Raw genomic sequence first — 23,466 nt, forward strand, 5'->3', positions numbered from 1 at the left:
CTTTCTCGGGCGCTTTATGCCAAGGGTAGGGAGTGTGCATAGGCGGAAATTTACGTTTGCTTGAAGCTTTCTTGTCGGAAGATCATACTGACACTTTTCATTTCCTTTCTAAACATTTTTATTAAGAACATTATTCTGTAAACTCTTGGATAACCACATTGCAACGCTTTCTATCACTTCAGATAAGGTAAGTTACAGCGATTCTCTATTGTAATTTCAAATCCTGTGCTACCTAGCTACCTTGTATTTAACAACTTTTTATAAAAACATTCGCTATAAATATTCGCTTGTGTCCTATATGTTTTAAACTTGGCGTTACTATGTATAAATTAGTTTTGATATGTAGCCTACCTCTATCTAGCCCAACGTTTGCTGTGACGTTCAGTTATCGATGACAGGGCATTATAGCCTAAACGGTGCCTGCGCCTTTTGACAAGAAGATTTTAGTTATATGATGTCATCCACTTGTGTAGTTTAAGCAAAGTCTATTTAGAATGGTGTTTTAAACGTAGATATTCGCGTAATTGCGATACTGTGGTCGTGTCTATTGCTATCTTGGCTATGTAGCTAGTCCATTGCTCTATGTTGGGGACATGCCCCGACATGCCGCAACGCTACTGCCCTTTAGTGACGCACAGGCGTACAAGGCCCGGGTCGCTCGCTACGCTAGCCCCCGAAAAGTTAAGTTCTTAAATCAAAGACTACTGTATGTCTATCTCCTATACATGGGTAAAACGCAATATGTTTGGATGAAGAATACTTTTGGATCACACTGACATTCATGATTACTATAATTATAATGTCATTATTTGTGGCCTACTAGTCCAGTTCAATGACAATTTCAGCTAGGAATCTGACTCAATAAATGAAAAGCAAATACTCGTCATTTAAAATAGTGGTAGCGCATGGGGATTGACTGCAGGTCTAAATATGATCTATGATCAGCGTTTGGTAACGTCTGTGACCCTCCACAGATGATCGACACAGTGCCATCCCCCGCGGTCCAGCCCTTCTCCGCCCAGCTGCGCACGTTGACTGAGCTGGAGTCTCGCTACCAGCCGAAACTCACGGGCCTGCGGGTGATTGAGAGCGCCAGCGACAACGGGCTGAGGATGACGGTGCGGCTGAGGGAGTGTGAGGTGAAGGACCTGCTCTCTCTCACCCGGTTCTTTGGCTTCAGCTCGGAGACCTTCTCCCTGGCCGTCAGTCTGCTGGATCGGTTCCTCTCAGTCATGAAGGTGAGTGTGACCGGAGCTGCAGGCTGCACACACTACTAGACTCACTCTGGTTTGAAACATCTGGTGAATGAAGAAAATGTTTAGACGGGCAGCCTTTCATGTGTAGGTCTCCCTGGTGCATATTGTGTATCTCAAATATTTTTATATGGTTGAATGTTGATAGTCATGTGCTACATAAGCTGTCAAAAGGATAACGTAAAATCTCAACAGACATTTATTAAAGAACGATGCTATTATGTCTTCATGTAGACTAACCAAGCTCTCCCCCTCCAGATCCAGCCCAAGCACCTGTCGTGCGTTGGCCTCTGCTGCTTCTACATTGCCATCAAGTCTTCAGAAGAGGAGAAGAACGTTCCCAACGCCGCCGATATGATCCGCATCAGCCAGAACCGCTTCAGCGTGTCGGACATGGTCCGCATGGAGAGGATCATCCTGGAGAAGCTGCTGTGGAGGGTGAAGGCTCCCACCGCACTGCTCTTCCTGCGCCTCTTCCACAGCTACGTGCAGGAGCAGCTGGGCTCTGACGGGTAGGCTGCTCATCTGGAGCGCACTGGTTCCTACAGAGTGTCTCTACCCCTAACCCTAACAGGGCGTTTTGTCTCCACAGCCAAGAGGTGCTGAGGATTGAGAGACTGGAGGCTTTGCTGAAAGCTTGCCATTGCTCGTTCGTCTTCTCCAAAGTTAAGGTAGGTTGATGTCTTGTCTTTTCATTAAACACTTCAGCGGCACACTGTAAGCACCAACTGTTATGCATGTTATGAAACTTGATATTGGACCTTGGTTTATTTTTAGTTAGTAGTCCTGGTGTGTCTTTATGAACCCCCTACAGTGGTGTGTTTCACCATCTTCCTCTCCCCACTCTCCCTTCCACTCCCCTCCCAGCCCTCTCTGGTGGCCCTGGCTCTGCTGGTCCTGGAGATCCATGAGGAACACAACGGCGATCACGTCCACAAGCTACTGGAGGCTGTGCAGTCCCTCCAGCAGCTCCTGAGTGTGAGTGACCAGGGTCCTCTCTCTGTAACAGGATACTGAGTGGCATTTCTCAGACAGCTGCTGTTGTAGCCTTGTTGCACAACTGAATGCCTAAATGTGTAACCAGGGTCCATGGGAAATTTATAGTTGATCATTAATCAGGACGATGAGACACTGGGTGCTAATGCCCTCTGGCTTGGGTTTAGTGACAGTCTCACATAACAGCAACGTTTGCTTGATGTGAAGTGTTGTCCCTGTGTTCTGTTGGCCAGGTCAGAGACGGGGACCTGGTGTGTGTGCGGGAGCTGGTGGCCAAGTGTCTGGTGGAGTACTCCACCACCAGGCGCTCCAGGCCCAACAGCCAGAGGCTGCGCTGGGTGATCTCAGGACGGACAGCCCGGCAGCTGAAGCACAGCTACTACAAGATCACCCACATGCCCACCATCCCAGAGTCTGGCTGCTGAACCCACCATCCCAGAGTCTGGCTGCTGAACTCGCCCGAGCTGGAGGCGTATATGGCCACATTTCCTACTAAGAAATAAGCCTCCTACCACCGCCAACTATTTCCTTACAGTACTGCATTATGGATGGTGGAGTTCTTTAAGGAAATGCCAACTTCTATTTTCTGTTTCTATTGTTCTTGTTTATCCCCCCCACCTACCTCCTAAGTTTCTGTGATGCAATTGTTCTTTTTGGATAAGCTCACTATGACATCACATCTGTCTTGGGCATGTCTTGTTGCCCCCTAGTGAAGGATTTCCTTCCAGGTTGAATTGCTTGCACAAGTGTACAGTTATGCTCTGATGTTAATCAGTGTGAGGATGTTTTCTGAGACGTTCTGTAGCAGCGGTTTCAGTTAAGCGATGAAGAATCTAGAACCACCTAGGTCCTCAAGCCACCATGTGGAAGAGGAGGGAGAAGGGTTTTGTGAAGTGCACTAATAATGGAACCAAGAAATCGGGCCCAAAACCCTTCACTCCCACCCTAGGTTGACTTGTCCTAAATGCACACTCCTACCCAAGGTGATGAAAACAAACTTTTTTTTTTTGTGGTTTCCTCAGTGATGGAGGAGCTAGTGTTGATCTGAAACATGGTTGAAGCTTGCCTGATATAGCGATGCTGTTTTAGCTCAACTACTCATAGTTACTTTGCAGACCCCTCCCAACAACTGACAAGATGTGTATTATGGTAGTATTCAGAAGTTGAACAAAACATGTTAGATGTAGACAATTGTTACCATTTTAGTATATTGTGCCAATGCAAAGGGCCCCTGAGTTGATCTATATAGGAAGTTAACTTTTTTTTTTTCTTTACAAATAGTTGATTTTTCAAAAGGTATAACAAATGTTTTGATCAATTGGCTTACTACACATCTGTGCGCCATACGTACAACCTTTCAATAAAACTTTATTGAAAAGCAATTTGTGGTTCACCTTGTCATTGGACCAACCATGCAACAATGTGTTTCAAAAGGAAAAAAACATTTTATTCCACTTAAAATATTGCAATATACTTCGCTCAAAGCAACCCAGTTGACATATTCTTAGATTCAGTTTCTGAACCCCACCCTAGCCGACATGTAAAACACATTCATGTTCTCATGTGCAATGAGAACAGCTTGGCAGAATAAACAGAACTTAAAAGGCAGCTGGTTGGCAAGTAAATGATGGCTTTCACTGACACTTGCATCCCCATGTATAAACCCTTCCAACTTTGTACACTGTTAGCGTGTAGCACTGGGATGACCCAGAGCCCATGCCGTTAATCCCGACCCCTGAGGGGACAGGTGTTAGCATGTGACAATGGTTTCTACTTCCCCTTCAATAGCGAGTTAAGTCGCTGCTGTCCACCTGGCCAGCTGCTGGGGTCTCAGCCCGGACAGTAGAAGGTTCAGGGGTGGGATCAAGCTCTCCAGCATGGTGGTTCAGGACAGCACTGTATCACGTCACTTCTGCAGGTTGGAAAAGTCTGGCCCTCCACCTGCAAAGTTCCCAGAGATCTCTGCCCCGCTGAAGTCAAACCCTGGATTCTGCAGGAGGACAACACCGGTTATAGAGGGCATCACAGGGATGGTACAACAGGTTAAAGAGGGCATCACAGGGATGGTACAACAGGTTAGAGGGCATCACAGGGATGGGTGCAGCTCATAGGTAAATCATATCTCTCCCTGGCTTCCTTGGGAATCTCTTAAAAGAAATAACAGTCCAATTAAATTGTTTTATATTGCCTTTTTTACAAGAAAAGTCAACAAGGGCTTTACAGCTCCCCATATAAATTGCCAGTCTACATAAGGGAATGATTTCCGGGCTTGGCCCAGGCAGATGTAAGAAGTGTTGGTGTACCTCTCTATGGAAGCGCTCCAAAGTGAGTTTGCGCTGCATCTGGTCCTGAACCCATGCGTCCGCGCAGTACTGCCCCTCCAGCAGAGACGCCCAACAGTTTCCTGCTTCCCGGTTTGTCTTCATCAATACGATGCGGATCAGACACTTGTCCTCTGGAGTGTGGGAGGGGGCGAGGGGTTGTACACTTATCAAGTATACATTCAACCATGGAGCTAGGTTAATTAATGTAGCTTAACAGATACAGAGGCCTCTTCAGAGGATTCAGAACGCAGCGGTCGCCTGGTCTACAATCTACCCAGACACTCCCACGTTACCCCACTCCTCATCTCCCTCCACTGGCTACCCATCACGGCCCGCATCAGATTCAAGACCCTGGTACTGACCTTCCGAGCAGTGAACGGGACTGCACCCGACTACATCAAGTCTCTCCTGCAGCCTTACACCCCCACCCGTCACCTACGGTCTTCTTCAGACAACCACCTGGTGGTCCCACCGCTCAAGACCGCCCGCTCTCAACACAAGCTCTTCTCCAGCCTGGCCCCCCAGTGGTGGAATCAACTCCCCACCTCCATCAGAGACACAGACTGTCTCTCCGCCTTCAAGAGAAGGCTCAAGACGCACTTGTTCCGGGAGTACAACGGTACTTAGGAATGGTTTGCTGAACCCAATGCTAGTTTCTTCAAGGATCACAATGACTCTTGCTTAGGGTTGCTCTTGTTGGTTAGTGGTAGCTGATTTAAACTGTTTTTATTTTACTGTTGCTTGCTTTTCTACAGGTATACTTGCACTTAGAGATTCATGTTGTTTAATTGTAACTTGCTTAACTACGTGCTCTTATGGTCTTTCCCTTTGGCACTTACTTTTTCGTTGTTCACAATGTGTGCTTCTTGTTTTGGCTACCCGCAATGCTTTGGGGCTATCTTGTTGCTAGTATCAGTGACCTATGCACTTTCTAAAGCTCTCTCTTGGAAGTCACTTTGGATAAAAGCGTCTGCTAAATGAATAAATGTAAATGTAAATACAGTAGCTAGTGCTTAGCTGAGGACTTACCTAATGTCCATGTTCCTTCATCAGAAACTGTGGTTCCAAATAGCTTACCCTGAAAGTAAACGTGGTAATATTTCAGCCAGTAAGCTAATGGCATGTTGATGTTTGCACCAAATACATTATGATATAGATTGATTATAGATTGATTTATATAGATTTGATGTAATAGATTTGAAGACCCAAATCACCAACCAGTGGTTTGAATTGATAAATTCCTACCTTGAATATCTCTTGTCCTTTCACGTGCAGCTCAATGTGTTTGGATCCCAGGATGCAGCTCACTTCTTTACCAGACGTGCCGTGAGGAACGTTTACCTCGATAAACACCTCCTCCATGGTTTGATACCAAGACCCCCACGATGTTCTACACAGGATGACTCCGCTCCTCTCCTCGAAGTGATTTGACATGCTGCTTGCTTAGAACAACTTGAAATAATCAGTCCAAAATATTCATACAGTTGACTAAAATTAGCGTCGTAGTCACATTAATGTTTGGTAAACATTTAACCACAATTAGCTCTAGATACTAGCTAGCTTTTCACTTCGTTACAATGGGGTTAAATTACAACTGCGCATGCGGGATGACCTTCCGGTTTGGAATGTGGAAACGCCCCTTCCTCTGTGCTGACTTCAGATCGATTAGACGGCAGCCGAAGCTAGCTGGGGATGTTAGCCAACCAGTTGGCTTAGTACTCAAGTGATAAGTCACTCAGAAGTTAGCTATCATCGCAGTTGTTTACGATGCAGAACAGCAATCACGACAACTTCTTATCGAAGTAGTTGAAAATGGAAACTCGGGGAATTGAACATATGTTCGACTTTCAGCGGTAAATTGTTTTGGCATATGTCGAAAGGGTCAAATTAGCACTAGCTCCGAAGCAATTTTGAGCGCTAGCAAGGGACGAACAATTTAGCTAGTTTGCTAATTGCATAGCTGCCTAATATGTAGAGAACTCCTTTGTCGTAGGTGTGTTGTAGATTTGTGGTATTGTGTCGAGAACTGTGTAGTTATCTATTTAGTGGTCTTTTATTACAGTAGCTGGGTAGTTAACGTCACTTAATGCTAACGCTAGTTGGTTGCGCTAGTAGTAATCACTGAAAATTGTCGATTAGCTAGGCTAGTGATGTTGGCTAGTTTCTAGCTGGCAAGCCACGTTGTCTACGTGAGAAATTGTGGTTACGTTATTATACGAATTCCTAATTAGGAAACGTTCATTATCCACGTAGACCTGGTTACCGTTTACAACTTTAATTATGAACATGGTAGTGTTATGTTTTGATATACTGTTACACAAATGGGATCCAACTACAGCAAGTTGACCTGCTAACTGTTGTTGATCAACTGTGCGACCTAAACCATTGCGCCACTAGTTTGTGTGTTAATATATAAATAGTAAACCTGTACAAGTCAAGATAAATGGAAACAGTTCTTGGTGGTGACCTTCTTTTATAGGTGGTCTAATAGTTATTTTTACGTTTGTATTATAGGTTGCCTAACGATGGACTGGTTCGCATCCTGCTTCTAATCTACTCTCCTATAGGCTTATGCCTGATGTTAATACGCATCTTCATAGGTGTACATGTGTTCTTAGTAAGCTGTGCACTGCCAGACAGCCTTATCAGACGGTAAGCACTAACTACCCTGCCTTTTATGTGAACTTCTACTTCCCAAAATATGTTATATAATGTTTTAATTAATTTACAGTCTTGATATCTTGTCTGTTGTGATTTCTAACAAATCTTTTATGTAATCTAGATGTATTGTGAGGATAATGTGCTCGGTGCTTGGCATGCACGTAAGACAGAACAACCCACGTCTAAGAGACAAACGCGTGAAACTCTACATTTGCAATCACGTGACAGAGTTTGACCACAACATCATCAATCTTCTGACCTCCTGCAACACAGTGAGTGTAACATCTGTACCAAGTGTATCTGGGTGTTCTGTTTCAGTTCAACATGTGGAGTGTGTGCTCTGTGCAGCCGATGCTGGACGGCTCAGCAGGGTTTGTGTGCTGGGCCCGAGGGTTCATGGAGCTGGGCCCCGCCCCAGCCCCCGCCCAGCTGCAGGAGGCCTTGCAGAGGTACTCCTCCTCCCCCGGCACCCCGCCCCTGCTGCTCTTCCCCGAGGAGGACACCACCAACGGAAGAGCCGGCATGCTTAAGTTCAGGTTTGTCTCCATCTCGCCATTTAGGCGTGTCACTAGTTTGATAATCTTTCATTTTCATCATAATCTTTTCAAATCTTGTGTGCAAGTTTGTGCATGTTGGATAGACCAGATACATTCAAATAAACGTTATTAATCATTGAACTGGTTGTGAACATGACATCTGTTACTGCTAACGGTGGTTCCCTCCTGCAGCCTGTGGCCCTTCTCTGTGACTGAGAGTCTGCAGCCCGTGGCTCTGCAGGTGAAGAGGCCATTCCTGTCCTTGGTAAACATCATGCTCCCACCTACTCTGAACCACACCAGCTGGTCATCGTCATTGTGTATAATAGGGTTTGGGCTCGTATGTAAGAACATGTGGAGTTAGGGTAAGCCAGGTTAGCTGGAGGTGAAGAGATGTGGTGTTGATTTTCTCCTCAGAGCATCCCAGAATCCTCCTGGTTGACCGAACTGTTGTGGACCTTTTTTGTCCCGTGTACGGTCTATCATGTAAGGTACTAAATAATTACTTTTCTTTTTCATTCACAATTATTTCAGGTTCTAGACCATCACAGATAATATGTATTCCTGCCAGAAGAGAGAACAGCCTCAGCTCACTCTCTGCTTTTCTTAATCTATTCCTCCTCCAAGATGGCTCCCGGCTGTGTCCAGGCAGGAGGAAGAGACCCTGCAAGACTTCACCAATAAAGTACAACAGGTGCAGAACGTTCATGTTCACTTCCTCTGCTGCCAATCATCACTGGCTGCTCTATTTTCAGATGACTTGACTGTGTGCGTTTCAGCTCCTTGCAGCTGAACTCAGTGTGGCGTCTACCCAGATCACTAAAGCAGACAAAGCTGAACATATCAAAAGGAAAAGACATGTTGCTCCGCACATCAACACGTCTAGTAAGCACACCACCTTCCAGTAACACCTCACCATTACCAGTAACACAACCACCTTCCATCTGGGCATTTTCCTTTGTGTGTGAGGTCTGGTGTGGGTGGTCGTGTGTTCCTCTAGGTGCCAGCCCCCGCCCCAGCCCACGGGGGGCCCAGGTGCGTGGCGTGGATGAGGCTGGGCTCAGCAGGCTGGCCCTGCAGGTGAAGGATGTGCTGCCTGACGTCCCCCTCAGCGTCATCACCAGTGACCTTGGTACCCACACGCTCACACCGCGCGCAGTACGCATGTTAAACCACAGGATAGTGGCTCTGTTTCTTATTAAATGTTCTCTTCAGTGCAAACCAACTGTGTGGACGCCACCATCACTAACCTGCTGGAGAGTACGGAGGAGTTCTCTTCTGAGCCGACCGGAAGCTCCGCCTTCACCTCCAGCATGAGCTCCTCATCTGCCTCTTCTCCCCCTGCTGTCAAGGTCCTCTTCCCCCCACCCCACCCCTCCACTATCAAAGTACCCCCCACACACACACACACTATCAAGGTGTGTGTGTGTGTGTTTGTTAGACTGGGATTTTGTTGTTTTCTTATGTAGGGTTGGGGTTGTAGTCTGATGTAGGGTTCTTCTTGTCACTCACAGTGTTTTGGGAAGTCGCCAGTTGACAGACACATGTCTCTTCAAGAGAGGAAAGAGGCCTTGTATGACTTCGCTAGAAGGTAGGAGCCTGTCTTAATGTCATTCAGTCTGCAACACTGTTTGAGAGGGGACAACAACCCATGCACATTTACAGTCCAAGTGACATTCTGAAGGATTTCATGTTAGAACACCTGTTTTCTTGTGTTTCTCCAGGCGCTACATTGAAAAACATGGACTGTAATTGGAGGACAGATTTTGAACAAGTAGAAGAGAAGTGGTTCCTATTAGGAAAACCATTGTTGAAATCAAACAATAGCAAAGACATTTGAAAGGATTGGAAGAAATCAAGGAAATTCTCTTGTTGGATTTGTTTTTGCAACAAAATGAATATTTTGAAAATGGATTTTATTGACTACCCTAACTAGAGGAATATGTCAGGACCTCGGTGGATTCTGTTTTTTTGGCATGACATGTCTGCATGTGTCTTAAATAATTTGTTCTATCAAAAATATATTATTTTGATAATGTGTCTTGTGATTGTGAAACACCACATTCTAATCATGTGCAGTGGTCTTGTAAGACAGGACACATGGACTTCATCAGTGAGGGGGTGTGTTTCTGCAATTACATTTTTGAAGACAATAAAGTCAATCATCTACAAATTTAAAACTTGTCTTAATGACACTATGTAGCAACGGCTTCAAAGTTCACACATCTGCTCAAGTGCATGTGTCGTGGTAATGTAAGTGTTGTTCAAGTCTGATTTCTGTCCAGGACATTGGATGGGTATTGCTCTGCAGTAGCACATTTGACTGCAGATAAAGAGGTTCAACATTAGTGAACTGTTGTTTTAGATAAGTGTGCTGAATGAATAAATAAGTACTTCAGATATGCCCTGCTAGAAGTCCTGCTGGAAGAGCAGGAGAGCCTACCAGATCCACGCTGTAGGGAAGCTGCTTGTTGAATCTACAAAGGTCTGACATGTTTTACTGAAATGTTCATATTGAACTGAATATGTCCTAACCTTCTGAATTAACATAGTTGATCATTATGTTTGGTTGTATACTTCTCTAAGGTGACCCAAGGTTATCCACTGCTTCTCCAGCCTGGCTCTGCTGGTATCTGGCGCGATGATAATGTGCCGCAGACAGCAGCACCTGTAGTGTTCCTAGCATCTGTAGTGTTTCATTAAAACGCTATTAAACCAGTAGGAGTTCTGTGTCGGGGGTCTGTTCCATGACGGATGATCCTAATTCGCTGCTGCTGAGGTGAGAAAAGACGCGTTTCCACCTCGTATGCCTCCATGAACACACAGAAGGCAGAACGACTTGTATCACAGGATGTGAGAGAAATATAAAGCAACAAATCATGCACTTAAACAGTTAGTCGGCCGATTCATTTCTGCGTGATCTGTAACGCACACACAAAGCCTGATTTGAACGAAGCAGGTTATTTGTTTCAGTGTGTCCACAACGACGGACCTTGCCACACACAGACGCATGAATGCAGCCAGAGATAGGGGCCGTCGGATAGGGGTGCGCGGCCCAGCACTCATGTTCAATGGCCGCGGCACCAAACTTACCGCTGAAGAGGAGCGTTTTCTGGATGCTGCAGAATATGGCAATATCCCAGTGGTGCGCAAGATGTTGGAGGAGATGCCTGCTCTTAATGTGAACTGTGTGGACTACATGGGCCAGAATGGGCTTCAGCTGGCGGTTGGAAACGAGCACCTGGAAGTTACGGAGCTACTCCTGCGGAAAGACAACTTGGCGCGTATCGGGGACGCGCTCCTTCTCGCCATCAGCAAGGGCTATGTCAGGATAGTGGAGACCATCCTGGCCCACCCATCCTTTGTTACCAGTGAGCGTCTGACGCGTAGTCCCCGCGACCTGGAGGACGACGACTTCTATTCGTACGACGAGGACGGCACGCGCTTCTCTCCAGACATCACTCCCGTGATCCTGGCAGCGCAATGCCAGAAGTACGAGGTGGTTCACATGCTACTTCTGAAGGGCGCACGCATCGAGCAGCCACACGATTACTTTTGCAAGTGCGAGGACTGCACTGAGAAACACCTCAACGACTCATTTAGCCACTCGCGCGCTCGCATTAACGCGTACCGTGGGCTGGCTAGCCCTGCTTACCTGTCCCTCTCCAGCGAAGATCCCGTCTTTATGGCGCTGGAGCTCAGCAATGAGCTGGCCAAACTTGCTAACATCGAGAAAGAGTTCAAGGTAGGCTACAGGATAAAAATGGCTTGAAATACCATTTCGTTTTCCTGCTTTTTTACATTGTGGTATTGTAATATAATATTAATTATATAATACGAATTGAAGGACATATAGAAATAATATGTCCTTCAAGTTGAGTTGATTTGTATGTTTTCGGAATATATTTTAATCTTATGTTTTCTATTAACATCAATGTTATGCCTGGTGTTTGTATCTGCTACTGTGTCCACCAGGAGAAAAAGAACATTAAAAAAGAGACAACACACAATTGCTTCTCCCTGGTAAATATATATTTGGCAACAATTAACTAGGCTACTTGATGTAGATAGTTAAGACTGCATAGTACTCTCAGGTTGAGTACTCACTCGTCTCACAAAATCATGCGTCGTGTCAGTTGAACTTGTATTGAGGATCATGAGCTATTCATAACGATTTCGTTATAACATGCACAAATTGACTGTAAAAAAGTGTACATTAATGTCGCCCTTCTCTGTCTCTTGTTGTTTGTCCAGAATGATTATCGCAAGCTGTCTCTGCAGTGTAAGGACTTCGCGGTAGGCGTTCTGGACTTGTGTCGGGACACGGAGGAGGTTGAGGCCATCCTGAACGGTGACATAAGTAATGAGACGGAGGAGCGGCAGCGTCGCCACTCCCTCCTCAACAGGGTCAAACTCGCCATTAAGTACGAGGTGAAGAAGGCAAGTAACTGCGACAGGTCCTACCAAGACCTAGACCCTGACATTTGATATTAGGCTACAGCAAGGCCGTAGCCATGGAGTCAACATTGGGGGGGGGGGGGGGGGGCGCATTTCCTGGGGAGTCTGAGGGTCCCCTGAAAACCTTTTACGTGTACGTTTAGTTAAAAACATGATTACATTTTTTTTTGGGGGGGACGACATTTTGACCAGATTTGAATATTGGGGATGCCCCCCCCCCACACACACACATATATATATTATGATTACGGCCCTGGGCTACATTATATTCATTTAGCAGACACTTTTATGCAAAGCAACAGTGCAAATGTACAAAATCAAGTATCAGAAATGCATAGGCCTAGTTCTAACAGTATTTCAGTGGTCAAAGAACGTTCTGTATTTACCAGGCACAGTGCAAAGTGTCCACATCTCAGCTTCCAGACACTGTGCTCACATTATCTCAATCTCACGTCAGTTCATTTGTTTTCCCGTTCGTCCTCCACAGTTTGTGGCCCACCCCAACTGCCAGCAGCAGCTCCTGAGTCTGTGGTACGAGGACCTGTCCTTTCTCAGGGAGCAGAGCCTGCTGGTGAAGTGCCTCGTGGTGCTGCTGGTGGGCCTGGGTCTGCCCCTTCTCGCCACAGCTTACTGGCTGTGCCCTTGCAGCAAGGTGAGACCCCACCACCATGCCAAACTACTGTCATCACCACCACCATGCCAAACTACTGCCATCACCACCACCATGCCAAACTACTGCCATCACCACCACCATGCCAAACTACTGCCATCACCACCACCATGCCAAACTACTGCCATCACCACCACCATGCCAAACTACTGTCATCACCACCACAATGCCAAACTACTGTCATCACCACCACCATGCCAAACTACTGTCATCCCCACCAGCATGCCAAACTACTGTTATCACCACTCACCACCACCATGCCAAACTACTGTCATCACCACCACCATGCCAAACTACTGCCATCACCACCACCATGCCAAACTACTGTCATCACCACCACCATGCCAAACTACTGTTATCACCACTCACCACCACCATGCCAAACTACTGTCATCACCACCACCATGCCAAACTACTGTCATCACCACCACCATGCCAAACTACTGTCATCACCACCACAATGCCAAACTACTGTCATCACCACCACCATGCCAAACTACTGTCATCCCCACCAGCATGCCAAACTACTGTTATCACCACTCACCACCACCATGCCAAACTACTGTCATCACCACTCACCACGCCAAACTACTGTCACCCCTACTCAGCACCATGTCGAACACTCTGGTGAACAGTCAGAGCCAGAACACCTGTTACGCTTCACAAAGGTCTTAACATTTAGTTCATTTGGTTGGATTAGTAAATTATCAAACTGTTTATGGCTGAATAACGTGGTCTGACTTGTTGCTTGTCTCTGCAGCTGGGCACGGTGCTGCGAAGCCCCTTCATGAAGTTTGTGGCGCATGCGGCCTCCTTCATCATCTTCCTGTGTCTGCTGGTGTTCAGCGCCTCAGACCGCTTCACAGGCATCACCACGCTGCCCAACGAGACGATCACGGAGCACCCCCGCCAGGTGTTCAGGGTGACCACCACACGCTTCAGCTGCACAGAGGGCCTCATCATCATCTGGGTTGCTGGTTAGATCAGAATTATGAGGAATTGTACAATAAACAAATCCCTTTTCAACGTGGGTGTCTGCTCTCAGCACTGTGGTCTTCCTGTTTCCTGTGCAGGGATGATGTGGTCGCAGTGTAAGGAGCTGTGGACTCAGGGCTGCAGGGAGTACATCTTGCAGCTGTGGCATGTTCTGGATTTTGGCATGCTATCCATCTTCACAGCCTCCTTCACTGCCAGGTTCATAGCTTTCCATCTGGCCAACAAGGCTCAGAAATACGTAGATGACCAGGTTCAGGCCAGCGATCTCTCCCTCGTCACCCTGCCCCCACATGTCAGATACTTTACCTACGGTGAGAGCAAGGAGCACTTGTGTTTTTCAACTTGACATTCTCACCGCATAAACGCTGAGGGAACAAGCACTTTAGTGATAACACTTAAGTGATCTGGATGAAGTGTGTTGTGTTGCAAACGACTCATTCGTTTTTTTTCTGGGACTTGAAGTATAACGTAAACCTGCTTCCTCACTGGGTAGCCTTCAGTTTAATGTATTCATTCAACAGGGGCTTTTATTGAAAGCTACATACAAATAGTGCAGTGGAAAGTTCAGTAGAAAATCATCAGAAGTGCATAGTTCTGACAGTGTTTGGGTGGTTCTTCATGGTTCTTACACTATCTGAGGTTCTGTGTAATTCTGACTTTATCTGTGTGATTCTGACTGGTTCTGTGTGGTTCTGACTATCTGTGTGGTTCTGTGTGGTTCTGACTGTTTTTGTGCCCCCACCAGCCAGGGCCAGATGGAGCCCTTCAGATCCTCAGCTGATCTCAGAGGGGCTGTACTCCATTGCCGTGGTGCTCAGCTTCCTGCGGATCGCCTACATTCTGCCGGCCAATGAAAGCTTCGGGCCTCTGCAGATCTCCCTGGGCCGGACGGTCAAGGACATTTTCAAGTTCATGGTTTTGTTCATCATGGTCTTCCTGGCGTTCATGATAGGCATGTTCATCCTGTATTCATACTACCTGGGCGCCAAGGTCAACCTGGCCTTTACCACGTGAGTAGGTTCATTAGTGTGATGTTAGCTGGTACAGTCAGCTGGTACAGTCAGCTGGTATATTCCCAGCACATACAACATGATCCTGGGTGTGACTGGGGTGGGGGTCTGCAGGGCTCTTAAGCTGTTGTAATGGGGTCAGGGGTCGGGTTACAATGTTAATCCACTGATGAGGTATGGAGACAGGCATGCTATGCAGTAGGAGTATCATGTCACACAATTAAATAAATAACGCCTTTTCAAAGTAGGTTTTGAAAGAAGGACCCTTTACTGGGTATCTGTTACAGTATATACAGTGCCAAACTGTTCTTTTTTTCTTCTTCACTATAGCTACTGACACTGCGTAAGTGACTTAAGAGATTGTCTTTCCTTATCAAAAGTGACCAGTTTCATGTTGTTACTGTAGGGTGGAGGAGAGCTTCAAGACGCTGTTCTGGTCGATATTTGGACTGTCTGAGGTGTCCTCGGTTGTGCTCAAGTATGACCACAAGTTCATTGAGAACATCGGCTATGTGCTGTTTGGAATTTATAATGTGACGATGGTTGTGGTGCTGCTAAACATGCTCATAGCCATGATCAACAGCTCCTATCAAGAGATAGAGGTATGGTCTACCAGCACCCATTACACATACAACTGAACATGTTTCTTTTAATATGGAAAGATTAAAAGTTTACTTTTTAGGTGACTATGTTTCCAGTCTATGATTATATAGTCATTCCCTTCTCTCAGGATGATGCTGATGTGGAGTGGAAGTTTGCGCGGTCTAAACTGTGGCTGTCCTACTTTGACAATGGAAGGACCCTCCCCCCCCCCTTCAGCATGGTGCCAAGCCCCAAGTCCTTCCTCAGGGTCATCCAAGCAGTCGTCTGCCGGCTCCGCTGCCCAAGACGCAGCTTGGAGAGGAAGACAGACCTGGGGAGATACTACTCTAAGTCCAGGGTATGAATACATTTTGAAGTCTTATAAATGAGCCTTAGATGGTGACAGTTTGTCAGTTTTATTGTTATATTATTTTAAATTCAGTTTATGAAACAAGATATGTTGTTTCATAACATTGTTTCTGCGTCTGTTTTAAAGTATGTTTTAAGTATGTGTCTTAATGTAGGCCAACCATCAGATGGCAGAGCTTCACAGTTTAAACAGCCAGCTGAACCAGCCCACTGGCTATCAGGTACAGAATGACTGTCAGCTCTCCAGAATGTTACCCAGAGAGCTTGTCTTTGAATCCTCCATAAAAACACAACATCCCACCTGCTTACTATAATTAATCTCATGATTGCAGCAAATTATGAAGAGACTCGTCAAGAGATATGTCTTAAAAGCGCAGGTGGATAAAGAAAGTGATGAAGTTAATGAAGGTATAGCTCTAAAGATTAAGGTTAATTAATCTAAAGTACAGGTACAACATCACAGTCACACTGTCTCATAGTGTTGTTCTTGTTGTCTCGGTGTTTCCTCTCCTGTTGGTCCACATCCCTGATTTCAGGGGAACTTAAAGAGATCAAGCAGGACATCTCGAGTCTTCGCTACGAGCTCTTGGAAGACAAGTCTCAGGTCACAGAAGAACTCTACTTAATCATCCACAAACTGGGCACCCAACTGAACCCAGTCTCTACACACTATGCAGACACAGGGGACACTGAAAATGGTCTGGCACAGCAGACAAACATTTATGCTACAATATAGCAATACAACACTTTCACAGTTTGTAAGACTTTCTTAACATTTTCAATTAATTTGCTACCCGGAGGCATTTTACCTGACACTCCTATGCACATTCCAACATTGCATGTATGAATAATAAAATATGGTTCGTGTGAGGGAAGAAATGGGCTACTAGTTATGTGAAGTACATGTGGGAAACGTATTGACTTTGTTTTGTTAGGACAGTTTTTAATATGGCATTCACCAGCAATGGTATTGTCACGAAACCGCAATGTATCATACATAATAAATAAACACGTTGCTTAGAAACTACTTCTTTCAAAGTGCACACTCGGGGAGTTCAACTTTGTCCTAATAGACCAATTAGCAGTCAGAATGACTCAGCACGTAGAGATGGGCGTCTCCAAGATCGCTTTTGTCCGTCGCTTTAAATGTCCTGACTCTTGTTCCCAAACGCACTCCGTCACTAACGCAGTCTACCTAACCTACAACATTACCCTTTGCCTGCACAAGTAAGTAGCAAATTTCGTTTTTTTGCAATATGAAAGTAATATACAGTGTGCAAGTATTGCTCTGTGCACAATGCTAGTTCTAGCTAGTTTTAGATTTTTCATTTAGTTAACTGCCATACTGTATTTGCAGAGATTTCTAAATAGCGCAATCGCAAGTGGACTGCTTCAGTGAATGTACGGTTTTAAAGTGAATGTGATTGCGTTTGTAAAGATAGCTTAGTCTACAAGTTATGCTTACACAAGAAACGTGGGTTAATTGTTATGTAACACGCGTTGCGACGCAGTGTGCTTGTTTGAGTTAGTGTCCTGATTTGTTGGACTGAACTAGCTAGCTAGTAAATTGTCTCACTTGCGCTTAAATTTGTCCGGATACAGTATGTGATGCAAAATGCTTTTTTTTCCCTGTGACTCATCTCCTTTATCACCCCTATAGTGCCGCCCTACACTATTACTTACTTTGCTGTGCGAGGTATGTGTAAAGAATAGAGAAATGAATGTATTTGTAAAACCATAATGCCACATGATCTTGAGCACATGACTGTCTCTCCAGGGGGAAACCAATTTTCCACTTGGCGCTTGAGTTTTGTCTGATTAATCGACTGACTTATTTCATTGCATTACTTTGCAATTAAATAATTAGCTAACATCTACATTTTTGTTCTGTTCAGATGATTTGGCATCGTAGGAATTTAGCGAGGTGAAGTTAGTTTCATATTCGACATTCGACATTCGTCTCACATTCGGAAGACGCTACTTTGCAGCGCCGAGTTAGGGACCGGGTGAAAATTACCCATACAATTTTGAAAAATGATGACATTTATAATATTTGTATGACTATAAAACCTCAAACAAACAGCAGAGCATTCCAACAATGTCTGACCTACTTCCACACCCTTTACTTTTTCAATAAAACTTTTTAAATGATAGAAAATCGCTAAATAGCATGACATCCTTGCAAATCTCAAAAAAATCTTAATATTTTTTCCAGACTTGCGTCAAAAAATCTCAAATATACACCCGATTATTCTAATAGTGTCTGGCCTACTTCCACACCCTTTAGTTTTTTAATAAAACCTTTTAAAAAAATGATAGAAAATCGCTAGTCTCTGAAAATAGCATGAAATCATTGATAATCTCAATAACATTTTCAAACTTGTTTCAAAAAATCTCGAATATACACCTGATTATTATAATAGTGTCTGGCCTACTTCCACACCCTTTACTTTTTCAATAATGTTTTTAAAAAAATGATAGAAAATCGCTAATCTCTGAAAATAGCATGAAATCATTGATAATCTCAATAACTTTTTCAAACTTGTTTAAAAAAATCTAGAATATACACCTGATTATTCTAATAGTGTCTGGCCTACTTCCACACCCTTTACTTTTTCAATAATATTTTTTTTTAAATGATAGTAAATCGCTAATCTCTGAAAATAGCATGAAATCCTTGCTAATCTCAATATCTTTTCCAGATTAATTGAGAAAAATCTCAAATACACACCATATTATTCTAATAGTGTCTGGCCTACTTCCACACCCTTTACTTTTTCAATATATTTTTTTTTTAAATGATAGTAAATCGCTAATCTCTGAAAATAGCATGAAATCCTTGCTAATCTCAATATCTTTTCCAGATTTATTGAGAAAAATCTCAAATACACACCAGATTATTCCAATAGTGTCTGGCCTACTTCCACACCCTTTACTTTTTCAATAATGTGTTTTTAAAAATGATAAAAAATCGCTAAACTCTGAAAATAGCATGAAATCCTTGCAAATCTCAATAACTTTTCCAGACTTGTTGAGAAAAATCTCAAATACACACCAGATTATTCTAATAGTGTCTGGCCTACTTCCACACCCTTTACTTTTTCAATAATGTGTTTTAAAAATGATAGAAAATCGCTAAACTCTGAAAATAGCATGAAATCCTTGCAAATCTCAATAACTTTTCCAGACTTGTTGAGAAAAATCTCAAATACACACCAGATTATTCTAATAGTGTCTGGCCTACTTCCACACCCTTTACTTTTTCAATAATGTGTTTTAAAAATGATAGAAAATCGCTAAACTCTGAAAATAGCATGAAATCCCTCTGAAATTTTATAGAAGACGAGTGATCATGTCATACAGGAAGACAGGATCACAATCCACCACAACGGATCAATTGACAGTCTCAGCTGTCAAGTCTTAGGTAAAACACTTTATATATAAGGAATATTTTGAATCCAGTCGATACTGACCTGACAGAGAGAGAGAGAGAGAGAGACAGACAGACAGACAGAGAGCGCGAATTAGAGAGAGAGGTATGTGTAAGATTACTCTGATGTAACCCCTTGACACACCCCATCACTTTGAGTGTCTGCCTGTCAGAAAAATTGAAGATGTATCTTTTTTTATTCTGTATAAAATGATACTGTGTTCAGCATTCCTTGTGTGGAAAGAGAGGCCTACTCCCAAACCTGGAATAGATGGAGACGCAAACTCTGGTGACCATTTGCTTGACACCTAAATGGTCAACTAGGGTTGATGACGCAAACACTCACACACACGCGCGCAAGGTCTATGCAAGGGAGCCAATGAAAGAAGAGTTATTAAGAAATTGGGATTTCCTATGTGCTTACATTATTCACTTATCAATAGAGCTAGTCATTGGATACTAGTTAGTAAGTTCTCATGTAAACTTGTTATTAAAAAGAGTAGATTGTGTCTGTGTCAGGATTAATAGATGTTCGGGGTCAGGAGAAAGTACTGGCTAAACGTTCCTTGTCATGACTACAAGTAGAGCTCCATATGAACTCTCTAGTCTGAGAGTTGTGATGGTGTTGGGAGCAGTGAATCTCTTTCTCTGAGACTGTCGTAACGTCAATACTGTCTGACTGACACAATCTATGTTTACATTCTTGTGCCCTATAAAAGATGGTCCTCTGGCTTTCAGAGCTGAGAGAGACATGATTGAGACCTAAGCCTGGTGTTGTGTTGTCATTTATTGTCAGAGATCTGGTTCTTTGTTTGGCAAAACTCATTGCCACAACTTGTGCCACTGTGTTTAAATGCACGCTTAAGATAAAAAAGAAACAGGCAATGAAAATAAGAAAAGGCTGTAATCATAATATATATGGGGTTCCATAAAGGTTATTGAGATTAGTGAAGATTTCATGCTATTTTCAGAGATTAGCGATTTCTTTTCTATCATTTTTTTAAAATGTTTTATTGAAAAAGTAAAGGGTGTGGAAGTAGGCAAGACACTATTATAATAATCAGGTGTATATTTGAGATTTTTTGAAACAAGTTTGAAAAAGTTATTGAGATTATCAATGATTTCATGCTATTTTCAGAGACTAGCGATTTTCTATCATTTAAAAAAAAGCATTTTTGAAAAAGTAAAGGGTGTGGAAGTAGGCCAGACACTATTAGAATAATCTGCTGTGTATTTGAGATTTTTGACACAAGTCTGGAAAAGTTATTGAGATTAGTGAAGATTTCATGCTATTTTCAAAGATAAGCGATTTTCTATCATTTTTTTAAAAGGTTTTATTAAAAAACTAAAGGGTGTGGAAGTAGGCCAGACACTATTAGAATAATCGGGTGTATATTTGAGATTTTTTGACCCAAGTCTGGAAAAGATATTGAGATTTTTTTGAGATTTGCAAGGATGTTATGCTATTTTCAGAGATTAGCGATTTTCTATCATTTAAAAAGTTTTATTGAAAAAGTAAAGGGTGTGGAAGTAGGTCAGACATTGTTGGAATGCTCTGCTGTTTGTTTGAGGTTTTATAGTCATACAAATATTATAAATGTCATCATATTTCAAAATTGTATGGGTAATTTTCACCCGGTCCCTAACGCGGAGCTGCAAAGTAGCGTCTTCCGAATGTGAGACGAATGTCGAATATGAAACTAACTTCACCTCGGTTAGGAATTTGATATACTAAAGAGATTATCTTCCTGTCCTCCAATCCCTTCCCTGGACCTAGCCGTAGAGTATTGCATGTGACACACATGTATTCATAGGCCGACACTACACCCTGACCCTACATTTTTGAAACAAATAAAGGAGAAATTAGTCTGAATGTGTTCATGTAAACATTTGAAAGAATAATTCAGTCACCATTAAATATGACTGCGCTATGGCTTCCTATGATTACTTTAGTCTGTGTGCCAAAGAAATGTATTGTGCAACAGGGCGTTGTAGTGCTGCCAAGATTATGCTGGCGGACCAGGGCCAGCAGTGGAAAGACATTGTTGTCAACTTCGAAGACTGGATGAAGGGAGACCTAAAAGCCACTTGTGTGAGTGAAATATCTTCTTTTTAATTTTCACTGATTTTATAATATTCTGTTTATATCTTCACTGATTATTATGTGAAACCTAACACCTGTGCATAATGTCTTTACAATTGACTGAACTATTTTTGTTGTTTTAGGTTTTTGGCCAGTTGCCCAAGTTTGAGGATGGAGATTTGGCTTTGTTTCAGTCAAACGCCATTCTGAGACACTTGGGTCGCAATCATGGTGATGTGCATCCTCACTCTCTTATTGACATAAGATCAATAATTCATTGAATTTGTACATATTTTTTATAGACCAAGACTCTTATTTTATATTCTTATTAGGCACATGTACTGTATCACTACTACCCTGCAATGCTTCGCAGTGTGTAAATTGCATAGTAGGTTTTGAGTCCCACACTAACCCACATCCCCCTGCAGATACTAGAAACAATTTGTAAGTCACTTTGGATAGAAGTGTCTTCTAAGTGTCTTGAGTAATTTTCCATTATAACTCATATATTACAATCCATTTACAGGCCATCATTTGTATTTGAACAAAAGTTGGTATAAGAAGACCTTGCATTATGAAATACTGTTTAATAACACTCATTTATTACTTGAATTTGTCTGCTGAACTATTTTTGATGTTGCTACATGAATCAGGAGTGTAAAGAGCTGCTGTTGTCTTCAGGGGCGTATGGGAAGGATGCCAAAGAGGCGTCTCTCATCGACATGATGAACGATGGCGTGGAAGATCTGCGTCTCAAATACGGTCGCCTTATTTACCAGGAATACGTACGTATGGGAGGTAGCTCTGGTATCCTTTTTCCTGCAGAAGATTAGGAGTTGACTCTTGGCTGTTAGAGCAGTTGAGCTTTGCTGACTTATTTCACCACATCTGAAGCACCTTCAGTCCGTCTGGTATTCATAATCAGTTTGATGGCTGTAGTGAGATCAAGAACATCTCTACATTGTTTTCATGTAGATTACTGGGCAACTGCTCAAGTGGTTATTAAGTGTTTTATCACCACGGCATTGACTCATATTATTCATTCAACTCTGACAGGAAACTGGAAAGGACCAGTACCTGAAAGACCTGCCTGACCACCTCTCCAAGTTTGAGGCTGTTATGGCTCGCAACAAGACAGGTTTCCTTGTTGGTGATAAGGTACTCATCCTGCCAGACTAGGGGAACGTTGATTCATGAGAGCATCTGGAGACTTCACTCCCTCTGTTTGTGTGTGTTATCTCTTCAAGGTTTCCTTTGCTGACTACAATCTGTTTGATATCCTGCTCAACCACCTGGTCCTGTGCGACTGCTGCCTGGATAGCTTTCCTTCCCTGAAGAGCTTTGTAGAAAAGATGTCTGCTCGACCTAAAATCAAGGTCTTCACTGACTCTGACGCGTACAAGAAACAGCCTATCAATGGAAATGGCAAACAGTGATTATTTGCCATTTCTGTTTGCGCCCCCCCAAAACATAATAATCTAGTACTAAAGTTAGATACCACTTATTTAGTTGTATTGCACTTCCGTTCATACTAATGGTTGTTTAGGGTTTATTGCATATTACTTAATAGTAATGGTTGTTTTGGGTTTATTGTAGGTTAGTTGAAACTATAGTTGTTTTTGTTTCCACCTTTTGTGTTTTCCCCATCATACTATACAACTTCAATGGATACAAATGTATTTTTTATATGGATTTGGCAGCTGAAATCTAATAAAAAGTAAATTTGAAATATGACTTTCTTTGTCATTAATTAATTATTAACTTAATTATTTCAATGTTTAATAATGTTAATTAAAAAAACAAGTCACTGTTTCTGGTCAATGACACTGGAAAAAAACAATTTACTGGTACTGGTCCATGACGCTGAAAAGTAATATTGCTTTTTCTGTCATGCGCCAATCTGTTTCCTAAATTGAAAGTAAGAGCGTCTGCTAAATGACTACATTTACATTTAGTCATTTAGCAGACGCTCTTATCCAGAGCGACTCACAGTAAGTACAGGGACATTACCCCCGAGGCAAGTAGGGTGAAGTGCCTTGCCCAAGGACACAATGTCATTTGGCACAGCCGGGAATCGAACTGGCAACCTTCTGATTAC

The 23,466-nt window shown here is 43.2% G+C and overlaps 5 protein-coding genes across 6 annotated transcripts; 4 read left to right on the forward strand and 1 right to left on the reverse strand.

Moving 5' to 3' along the window:
* Nucleotides 1–3,631, forward strand: ccng1 (cyclin G1). Its single transcript, XM_047022160.1, has 6 exons — nt 1–187; nt 975–1,238; nt 1,512–1,765; nt 1,846–1,924; nt 2,121–2,231; nt 2,483–3,631. The coding sequence occupies exons 2-6, from the start codon at nt 975–977 to the stop codon at nt 2,672–2,674; spliced, it is 900 nt and encodes a 299-aa protein (XP_046878116.1). The 5' UTR covers nt 1–187; the 3' UTR covers nt 2,675–3,631.
* Nucleotides 3,632–3,687: 56 nt separating this feature from the next.
* nudcd2 (NudC domain containing 2) lies at nt 3,688–6,168 on the reverse strand. The gene is made up of 4 exons (XM_047022170.1): nt 5,819–6,168; nt 5,603–5,651; nt 4,553–4,704; nt 3,688–4,239 (listed from the first exon to the last, which is right to left on the reverse strand). Exons 1-4 carry the CDS (start codon nt 6,005–6,007, stop codon nt 4,156–4,158), a joined length of 474 nt encoding a protein of 157 aa, XP_046878126.1. The 5' UTR covers nt 6,008–6,168; the 3' UTR covers nt 3,688–4,155.
* Nucleotides 6,169–6,213: 45 nt separating this feature from the next.
* aup1 (AUP1 lipid droplet regulating VLDL assembly factor) lies at nt 6,214–9,943 on the forward strand. Of its 2 annotated transcripts, none has more exons than XM_047019893.1 (12): nt 6,214–6,426; nt 7,088–7,225; nt 7,356–7,506; nt 7,583–7,770; nt 7,963–8,035; nt 8,188–8,261; nt 8,398–8,464; nt 8,550–8,662; nt 8,748–8,902; nt 8,986–9,122; nt 9,285–9,361; nt 9,495–9,943. In XM_047019893.1, the coding sequence occupies exons 1-12, from the start codon at nt 6,386–6,388 to the stop codon at nt 9,520–9,522; spliced, it is 1,242 nt and encodes a 413-aa protein (XP_046875849.1). In that variant the 5' UTR covers nt 6,214–6,385; the 3' UTR covers nt 9,523–9,943. The 2 variants fall into 2 exon arrangements, with proteins under 2 accessions (XP_046875849.1, XP_046875840.1); XM_047019884.1 differs by having other exon boundaries at nt 8,550–8,655; nt 8,771–8,902.
* Nucleotides 9,944–9,999: 56 nt separating this feature from the next.
* On the forward strand, nt 10,000–16,957 carry trpc3 (transient receptor potential cation channel, subfamily C, member 3). The gene is made up of 14 exons (XM_047019912.1): nt 10,000–10,255; nt 10,357–10,549; nt 10,744–11,515; nt 11,746–11,793; nt 12,025–12,210; nt 12,716–12,880; nt 13,659–13,875; nt 13,972–14,205; nt 14,640–14,904; nt 15,311–15,506; nt 15,635–15,844; nt 16,011–16,076; nt 16,188–16,263; nt 16,392–16,957. The coding sequence occupies exons 2-14, from the start codon at nt 10,518–10,520 to the stop codon at nt 16,589–16,591; spliced, it is 2,667 nt and encodes an 888-aa protein (XP_046875868.1). The 5' UTR covers nt 10,000–10,255; nt 10,357–10,517; the 3' UTR covers nt 16,592–16,957.
* Nucleotides 16,958–17,003: 46 nt separating this feature from the next.
* On the forward strand, nt 17,004–23,102 carry LOC124467579 (glutathione S-transferase P-like). The gene is made up of 7 exons (XM_047019898.1): nt 17,004–17,082; nt 17,516–17,551; nt 21,271–21,377; nt 21,512–21,599; nt 22,050–22,153; nt 22,425–22,526; nt 22,616–23,102. Coding segments are annotated over exons 1-7 (627 nt in total). The 5' UTR covers nt 17,004–17,081; the 3' UTR covers nt 22,805–23,102.
* Nucleotides 23,103–23,466: the final 364 nt, after the last annotated feature.

Source organism: Hypomesus transpacificus, chromosome 1 (genome assembly GCF_021917145.1).
Source record: "Hypomesus transpacificus isolate Combined female chromosome 1, fHypTra1, whole genome shotgun sequence".
In the NCBI taxonomy this organism is placed as follows: domain Eukaryota; kingdom Metazoa; phylum Chordata; class Actinopteri; order Osmeriformes; family Osmeridae; genus Hypomesus; species Hypomesus transpacificus.